The sequence below is a fragment of the Brachyhypopomus gauderio genome, chromosome 7 (genome assembly GCF_052324685.1).
Source record: "Brachyhypopomus gauderio isolate BG-103 chromosome 7, BGAUD_0.2, whole genome shotgun sequence".
NCBI classification, from domain to species: Eukaryota; Metazoa; Chordata; class Actinopteri; order Gymnotiformes; family Hypopomidae; genus Brachyhypopomus; species Brachyhypopomus gauderio.
This window is the reverse complement of record NC_135217.1, coordinates 4,675,684-4,685,009: the sequence shown is the minus strand read 5'-3', so window position 1 is coordinate 4,685,009 and position 9,326 is coordinate 4,675,684. Positions and strand designations below refer to the sequence as shown.

Here is a 9,326-nt window from a genome sequence, read left to right as displayed (position 1 = left end):
CTTCTGCCTCAAAGTCCGCAAGGGGTTTTTGGGTTTTTTTTGCACATTGCGAGGCCAGTTCGGGGTGTGAAGACGCAGTCGTGGCGGGCGCAACGGTGAACGAACACTTTGCGTTGTTCCTTCTTGATGGACAGTGATTGAAACTGTGTGTTTTCATTTGCAGTTGTGGCCCAGGTGGTGCTGGACATGGAGGATGTGGTGGAGGTTTATAAGGGGAACTCCGCCGTCATCCACTGCAATTACAACTTCACCCGGGTCCCCAGCGTGGTGATGGTGCAGTGGTTTGTGGTATGTGCGTTTTACTTCTTAATTTTCAATTTCGACTACCATGTCGGCATTTTGTGTACTGAACTACATTTCCCATGAACCTCAGCGCACTCCTGAGGGAAGGAGAGTGAGGATTTCCTACAGTGACCTCACCGTGCAAAAGGTGGACGAGAACACCATGTACTCTGACCGCATCGCCGTGGCGGGGCATGGCAGCGGCGAGAACCTGACCGTCGCAGACGTCCGACTGTCCGACGAGAGAGAGTTCATTTGCCAGGTCAACGGTCTGGCCAGCGGCAACGGAGAGAACAGAACCCACCTGAAGGTGTTTGGTAAGCCAGCAGTGCCTGTCATTGCAGGCTTTCCTGCCTCGATACGTCATGATGGGATTCAGGAGAAATGATTGGTTTGCTCTGTTTTGTTTCTTAGACCCTCCTGAGGAACCTGTGATAGAGGCTGTTCAGTCTGGCGTTTCTGTGAAAAATACCTTACCATCAAAGGTCTGTCCGTCTCCATTTGTCCATGTCCTGGCTGTGGCCGAGTGGTCTGTAAATGTCCTGTGTAGTATGTGTTAAGTGGAGTTGTGAAGAGATGTTACTCCTCTTGATTAGATTGCCACGTGTGAAGTAAGAGAAGCCTTCCCCAAACCAAACATCACCTGGTATCGCAACAACAAAGCCCTGCACCCTGAAAAAGGCCGTAAGTTCTTTCAATCCATGGCTAATAAATCCAGGCGAACTTTAACTCAGTTAAGATCTTTTAAGAACGTAAACTGATTTAAGCTATTTAAAGCGTTTTTAGATCTAATTACATGCTTAATCACGGAGAGATTTCCCCTTGCTCTCTCTTCACTGTGTGCACACGCGTGTGTGTTTTACCTCAGGGGTGAACGTGGTTACCCTGGTGACGGTTGACGCCAGTGGGCTGTACGCGGTGCAGAGCGAGCTTCAGTACAAGGTGGAGCGCGAGGACCAGGAGTCTCTCTTCTTCTGTGAGCTCCACTACCAGGTTCCTGGCGCCGTGCGCACCGCCCGGTCAAGAAGCATCAACGTTACTGTACACTGTGAGTCTCCGCCCCTTTCCCCGCCCCACTAACGTCTCGGAGTGTCCTTATGGAGGACAGGATGAGCGTGTCGAAGACCAGACCGAGCGAACAGAATCACAGAGGTCAGCCAATGGCCAAGACAGGACTACATTTGACCAAAACAACACGTTTTACAGCAAGAACAAAAATCCAGCCTGTCCACCATAGCCTAATTATTATGACATTTAAAGTTACTATGTGGTTTTTAGACACTAGAGCATTGAAATTCTAAGCCTGAAAGAAACAGCTGTTTCTGAAAAAACAAACATCCTGACATGACATGTTTAAACTGACATGTACCATTGTACTTTCTGACTTTACCCCCACGCTCACAAACTCAAAAGAATCCTTTTCTCCAGCAAAAACAGCTTCCAGCATCAAAGCCGCGAATTCCAGCCCGAATGAGTGGCAGTGCTGAGACCGCACTGCCCTGGTAACGCACGTGTGAATGGCCCGCCATTTATGGCCTGCTTTTCTTTTCCCTGTGTTTTTTTCTTTTGCACGCCCCCCTGCCCAGACCCCACGGCCAATGTCAAGATGTGGAGGGACCCGCCCGAGGGGCTAGTTAAAGAGGGGGACACGGTGGAGATCGGTTGCCAGGGCGACGGCAACCCCCCACCATCCGTGGTTTTCGTTCGAGAACAAGTGAGAATATCCCGTCTTCTTCTTCTCTTCTCCTTCGTCCCCCCCCCCTCCCCCTCCCTCTCCTCTGGAGCGTATCATTAGAGTAGCCAGACACGGCACACGCCTGTCATTCGTGCAGCAGTAACACACACTCAGGTAGTGATCTTTGGTTCACCACAGCGTTTATAACTTATACCAGAACAGGCCCGGAACTTTCTCTCACTTTGGAGATACGTGTTGTGTATCGACGTTAATCTCTATACTACCTGTCCATGATTCATGAGTTACTTCGTTGGCAAGCTTCAAGAGGATGGACCAGGCACAGATGTTGTGGTCTTTGATCAGGCACCTGTGTTCTCACAGCAGGCTGGGAGGCAGGAGGCGGAGCTTAAGAGTGACAGGGGCGTGTTGCTCCTCAAGGAAGTCACCCGCGGCAACAGTGGGGTGTACAAGTGCCGTCCCCTGGACTCGAACGCCGCGGCCAGCGAGGACGTGGCGGGCAGCATGCAGCTCACCGTGCACTGTGAGTAGTTCTGTTCAGCTCTGTTCAGCCCGGTTCAGCCTGGTTCAGCCCGGTTCAGCCCAACACGGCTCCACGCCTCTCAGTACCAGACCATACCGCCGCACCTGGTCTCTGGGTGAAGCTCCATGGGATTTGTACAAACATTTGTAAATGAAACATTTTTGCAGAGAAAAACATGTTAGATGTGAGATTCCTAAAATGGGCATCACATCCACTGGGTGGTGTGTGACTTCAGTGGTGTGTGTGTGTGTGTGTGTGTGTGTGTGTGTGTGTGCATAGATCTGGACCCAGCAGTGGTGGTACCCAAGGACTCTGAAGTGATGTTGAAAGGAGAGACTCTGACAGCCACGTGTAATGCCCTGTCCTCTCTGGAGACCAGCGCAGTGTGGCTGAAGGTACACGCCTACAGCCCGGCTGACAATCACACTTCCAGAAATGTCTTCAGTGCTGGTAGTTTATGCATCCCAGAGGTCATGTTTGAAGTAATGCAAAATGGCTTCTTTCTTCTTTGCTTGAGGTATATGAGAAGTGAATAACGATCATATATATTCTGTTGGTGTGTGTGTGTGTGTGTGTGTTTGTGTGTGTGTGTGTGTGTGTGTGTTTATGTTTTCAGGGTGGCAAGGTGGTCGGAACAGGACATACGTTGCAGCTACGGGACGCTACGTTTGCCACAGCAGGACACTACAACTGTGAGGTGACGGTCCCGTCCCTACCGGACCTGCACACCCGTGGCTCTGTGCACATCATCGTGCAGGGTAGGCGAACCCTCTCCCATCAACCCTGCACATCCAAGTTACACCACAATCCAGACAATTAGAGTCTTAGAACATGAAACATGTGGAGCTAAAGAGACAATTAACTCAAACATGCGAGGTCCAGAGGTAACTCAAACTTGTGAGGTCCAGAGTTAACTCAAACCTGCGAGGTCCAGAGTTAACTCAAACCTGCGAGGTCCAGATTCACACCACTTGCTACATTAGCTTCTTAATTCCAAGTGGTCAGCCAAGCCAGCACTAGTGCTGCATATAGTTTTAACATACCATTAAATAAACATGTTTCTTTTCTTTTTTTTCTTTAATTTCTTTCTCTTCAAGGATCTCCTGAGCTGCAAGATGCGGAGGATGTGACTGAGATGGTGAAGGTGGGCAAGTGGAAGAACCTGACCTGCGAAGCCAAAGGCCACCCCAAGCCCGTCATCACGTGGAGCGTTGCCGGCAGTCCTGTAAGAGTCACGCGGGACCCCTCCAGGCCTTGTAAACACGCTGATCCGACCCGGGCATGGGCCGTTGACCTTTTGCTTGTGTCATCAGAGCTGGCGTGAGGTCATCAAAAGGGAGCTGGAGGACTCGGTTCAAAGCGTCGTGACCCTTAAAGTGACCACAGACACGTTGGTCACCTGCAACGCCACAAACAACATGGGACTGGAGACAAAGACCTACACCATCAAGCACAGTATGTTTGTGCTCGTCCACACCTCTACAGCTGTGTGACCTTCTTAACCGTATTAGTGTGTGGCACACGCTCTATGGTTAACTCATTAAAACAACATATACTACATTCTATATATAAGCAGTTCGTCTAAAGAACAGACATAAATAGAGCCAGCGTTGGTAATCAAAACAAACCGCGAGCAGGCGTTTGGTCTTCTGTCTGGCCCGCTGACTGTAAACATTTTCTATCTGTCTCTCCGCAGTTCCGATCACGCCCGCCGTGCCCCACAGTTCTACAGGTGAGCTCACCTCACAGTCTCCCTCCGCTGCTCCGCCCCAAACGCAACTTTTATTTCTGTCTCCCAAAACCCATCTGTCCTGTCCAATGAGTGAGCGATCAGCTGACGCTCATGAATAATGCATTTTTTTTGGGGGGGGGGGGGGGGTCAGTGTCGAGATTTGTATGGAACAAGTACCTCAGAAGTTAGATTGGATCCTCTCTCCAGCCCCTGGGCATATTTAAAATTCTGTGTGAAGAAGAAAAAGTCATACAGAAAAAAAAGAGAGTGATAATATCACGGCAGACTTTGCTTAGGAAAACATCCCCACACCAAATGTTTTCCCCCCCAAGATGAATGTATAATTAGCTTTCTCTGAATATATAAATAAATATGGTTTCAAATAGCAGACCAGGGAAACCAGGGCTGCTGTGTTTCATAGTTGCAGTAACGCTGTTTCATTGAGAGGATTTAGCCCATAAAATTAATTCCCAGACGATTTCTTGCCCTCTAATGCTTTTGTTTATCCAAAATATAGTATTTATATAGAATTTACTACTTGCCCATTGCAATAGCAGTATCATTTATTCCACATTATCCGTCTCACAGGAGGAGTGAAATTGCACAAGCATGTATTTTTCATTGTTCTTGCCCATCAACTGTTTCATTTGGGAAATATTTCTCCAGTAATAAATATGAAATCTCTCCAAGTGTTAAAAAAGACAATTCTCTAAAATGTAGACTAAGAAATGCTCTGAGACTAAGAAATGCCTGGGTGCAAACCGGTTCCTCCCTGGAATCTTGCGTCTTTTGGGCCAATCTGTGTCCTACACCATTATATCACAATAAAGCATTTTGAAACTCTGGAGGCAAAATACAATAATGCATTTGGTTCAGCAACAAAAACCACACCCATAACACTGCAAAAAACCTTGACTTTCAGAAGAACTTGGTGTTACCTTGAAAACACTTGTTGTGACCTCCTAGGAGTTATTGGAACTTGCTGACATGGTAATAGCCCGTGGGCCGCCGTGTTCATCTACTGTTCTTCTTCACTTCTCTTCCAGGCGACGGTAGCGGTGTGAGCATCGTCATCATTATTGTCTGCATTCTTCTCCTGGCCATAATGGGAAGTGTCTTCTACTTCCTCCATAAGAAGGGCAAGTTGCCTTGTGGCCGGTCCGGGAAACAGGAAATGTACGCTCCGTTTGTTAATAAATGATCTTCATTCATTACAGAAGATACGTGGCTTTTGTATGGCGCGTTGTTTATCCAAACGCTGTAGCCTAGAGTCTGGTATGTTGATGTTTACAGCACCAAGGAGAAAACCAATAAAGATGACATCGTCGTGGAGATGAAGGCAGAAAAGACAGAGAAGTCGGGACTACTGAAATGTGTTAATGGCGAGAAGAAGCCACCTAGTGACCAGGTAACTGTAGTAACTGAGAGTACAACAACACATGGATTAAATTCAGGTCGTGTCAGGTCAGTTTTATTGTGGCCACACTGAGGTGTACAAGCGTTTCGGCTGGACTCCAGGTGTGATGGGTGGGGCAGGTAACAGGAAGGAGAAGATAACAGAGCATAGAGCCAGCACTAACAAAACACCCGCTTTAGTGTCTCAGACAATCAGAACAGTGAACTCTGTGTTTTAGTGTCTCAGACAATCAGAACAGTGAACTCTGTGTTTTAGTGTCTTAGACAGGTCAGAACAGTGAAATCTGTGTTTTTCTAACTGTTTGTCTCGTTTTTTTTTTTTTTTACTTTCTGTTTTTCCTGGAGTAAAGTACATTGACCTACGCAACTAAAGCGGGAAAGAGGCCCAGAGCTGGAGACACCAGGCAGAAACACCAGGCAGAAACACCAGCCATGTCTGCACCACCACGCCCCCCCTGTCATCACGGGTTACACACACAGAGTCTGCCGGCGTTTTGCCCGTAACGAGGGCCAGCTTTCTCTTTCTCCTTCATGAGCAGCAGTATTCCTCATTGGGCATGTCAGGCTTGCGTGAGCTTTTTCAAATGATGCCAGATTTGATGCCAATTCTTCTTTTGTTTCCCCAACATTGTTTCCAGACCTGTTAGCCGATTAAGGAATACAGTTCCAGTGTATGATCTTAATCAACTTAAAAAATGTATATACTATATATAGTATTTAGTTATTGAAACTATTGATATCATTTTAAGATCCTGTCACAACATGGAAACAATGTTTGTTTGTTTTAACTATAAATCAAACTTTAAGCCACACACAAATCAGTTTCTTCTCCAAACCACACAGTTTGACTGCTTAATTGTACAAACTAAGTATATATCACAGTCAGCTGAAATATTAGATGGGATAAAAATATCAGATTGGACTAAAGTATCAGACTGGACTGAAGTATCAGATTAGACTGTAATATCAATTTGGACTGAAATATCAGACTGGACTGAAATAGGGCCGGACTTTCATAGTGAAAAGCGCAATATTCTTATTCAAACAGTATTTCTATATACTACCCAGTTTCAGTCAGCAGCTCACAAACACCCTAAAGGAGGACCAATACACTTTTCTTTCTGGAGAAGTTCACAGATTTGAGTGTTTCACATAACAATTTCATTTGAGACTCAGGCACGTTTGTTGATTTCTCACCACTGTTGTAAGCATTTCTCATTTCTGTTGGAAAGTGGTGTGCCAAAATATTTACTGACCTCACAATTCAGAACCATTGCGGAGATGTTATCTGACAGACCTTGTCAACTGTTTTCACCTCACGGGCTTTACTGTAGCCATTTGTGCTTAAGTTCTTAAGGGTACCAAACAGTGAGTAGGGACACAAATCATGTAGTTGACCAATAAAGGGGGAGTTTACATGCACAAAAAGAAAAAAATAAGTAAAAGCCAGAGGAGGCCGCCTTTTGACGTCTATATAAACTACTGCACAGCTCGTGTGCTGTTTGTAAATATTCGTAGCGGAGGGATCTGTAGCGTGATTGTTCGTGATTGGCCCGTGGAGCGATATCGCGACTCACTGTTCTGTCTCACTTTTGATGGGCTGCAGAGCTCGCCTATGGACGTTTGTGCTTCACATATGTGTTTGTTACGCTGAAGATTTCTTTTAATGTCTCTTTTGTTGTGGGTTGTTTGTGTGTGAGTGTTTATCTGTGTTTGGTGAAGGGAAAATCTGATGCAACTTTTATTTTTTTTTCCTCTCTCCGGATCTATGTGGATGAGGTGTGCATTTGAGGAAGACTAGCCTTTTGACTCCTAAACCTGCTTTATAAGAGGATGGATTTTTCCTTTGTATTTAATTTGTTGGAAAGTCTTAGATCTTCGGTGAATGCAAACGCCCACACGGTCTTTCACACGCCCAGTTCGTACTGCCATTGGTTTTAATGTAAAGACGTCGTTGAAGCAGGTTAATGAGAACATGGTTGTACGTGTGCTGTGGTGATCTTGTTCATGAGCAGTGGATCTGTTCGTGCCGGAGAAGCGCCCCAGACACGCTGCTTACACCCACCGACGACGCGCGTCTCGTGCAGTCTCCCGTCCCACTGTGACAGGATCGTGCCTCATCCGAGGCCTCCTCATTTTGTAACTAGTTTGTTGTCATGTTCAATACCGCGCCTTTGGAGTCATTTTCTAGACTAGAAGAGTGAACGGGACCAGTCATGATAACGGGATTTGAATTTTCTGGTTTTCAGTTTCAGTTCTGCGTGAATGTTAGCGACTACTGTCTGAAGAACCTCTTGTCCTAGCTCATCCGTGTACAGTAGAGACGTGTTGCCATAGGACAAACGGGATGGCTCATTGTACATAATTCTCCTGTGTACTTCCTATCGTTTTTGTAGCTATGTTGTAGTTTAGCTTATGTGTGTAAATTAAATCTGTGATTTGATGTTTGCATTTTTTATATACTGTAATTCTTTCTCTCTCCCTCTCTTTGCAAAACAATGCCAAATAAAGTTGTTACACTTAAAACTAATATTGTTGTTTGATTATTTGAAAAAAAAGCAAGACTATGTATTTTCTGTTCTGTATTTTAATTCAATGCAGAAAAGAAAGGTGTTGTGCCTGCCCATATGAATTCAGGTGGGCTTAATGCATTATAAAAGGAGCTCAGTAGGTTAAAAATCAAATTATGATCAGTATGTACAGTCATGACCAAAGGTTTTGAGAATGATACAAATATTAATTTTTACAAAGTCTACTGCTTCAGTTTTTATAATGGCAATTTGCATATACCCCAAAATGTTATACAGAGTGATCAGCTTAACAGCAATTAATTGCAAAGTCAATATTTGCCTAGAAAATTAACTTTATCCCCCAAAACACATTTCAACTTCATTGCAGCCCTGCCTTAAAAGGACCAGCTAACATCGTTTCAGTGATTGCTCCATTAACACAGGTGTGGGTGTTGATGAGGACAGAGCTGGAGATCAATCTGTCATGATTAAGTAAGAATGACACCACTGGACACTTTAAAATTAGGCTGGTGCTTGGCATTATTGTTTCTCTTTTGTTAACCATGGTTATCTCTAAAACACGTGCAGTCATCATTGCACTGCACAAAAATGGCCTAACAGGGAAGAGTATCGCAGCTAGAAAGATTGCACCTCAGTCAACATCTATCGCATTATCAAGAACTTCAAGGAGAGAGGTTCCATTGTTGCCAAAAAAGCTCCAGGGCTCCCAAGAAAGACCAGCAAGTGCCAGGACCGTCTCTTAAAAGTGTTTCAGCTGCGGGATCGGGCTACCAGCAGTGCAGAGCTTGCTCAGGAATGGCAGCAGGCAGGTGTGAGTGCATCTGCACGCACTGTGAGGCGGAGACTCTTGGAGCAAGGCCTGGTCTCAAGGAGGGCAGCAAAGAAGCCACTTCTCTCCAGAAAAAACCTCAGGGACAGACTGATATTCTGCAAAAGGTACAGGGAGTGGACTGCTGAGGACTGGGGTAAAGTGATTTTCTCTGAATCCCCTTTCCGATTGTTTGGGACATCTGGAAAACAGCTTGTTTGGAGAAGACGAAGTGAGCGCTACCACCAGTCTTGTCTCATGCCAACTGTAAAGCATCCTGAAACCATTCATGTGTGGGGTTGCTTCTCAGCCAAGGGAATCGGCTCTCTCAGTCTTGCCTA

General features: G+C 45.7%; 1 protein-coding gene across 3 annotated transcripts in view; it reads left to right on the top strand.

The window, feature by feature from the left end:
* mcama (melanoma cell adhesion molecule a) overlaps nt 1-8,176 on the top strand; it is a 30,519-nt gene extending 22,343 nt beyond the window's left edge. The window contains exons 2-16 of one of the 3 annotated variants that reach the window (XM_077011084.1): nt 164-288; nt 374-599; nt 697-767; nt 879-966; nt 1,151-1,330; nt 1,869-1,996; nt 2,342-2,498; nt 2,778-2,893; nt 3,115-3,256; nt 3,596-3,723; nt 3,812-3,953; nt 4,195-4,230; nt 5,277-5,406; nt 5,524-5,638; nt 5,997-8,176. In XM_077011084.1, coding sequence (XP_076867199.1) covers nt 164-288; nt 374-599; nt 697-767; nt 879-966; nt 1,151-1,330; nt 1,869-1,996; nt 2,342-2,498; nt 2,778-2,893; nt 3,115-3,256; nt 3,596-3,723; nt 3,812-3,953; nt 4,195-4,230; nt 5,277-5,406; nt 5,524-5,638; nt 5,997-6,017 — 1,805 coding nt within the window. In that variant the 3' untranslated portion in view covers nt 6,018-8,176. Of the gene's footprint in view, nt 1-163; nt 289-373; nt 600-696; nt 768-878; nt 967-1,150; nt 1,331-1,868; nt 1,997-2,338; nt 2,499-2,777; nt 2,894-3,114; nt 3,257-3,595; nt 3,724-3,811; nt 3,954-4,194; nt 4,231-5,276; nt 5,407-5,523; nt 5,639-5,991 lie in introns of all 3 variants that reach the window. The other 2 variants (XM_077011085.1, XM_077011086.1) reach the window with 2 other exon arrangements.
* Nucleotides 8,177-9,326: the final 1,150 nt, after the last annotated feature.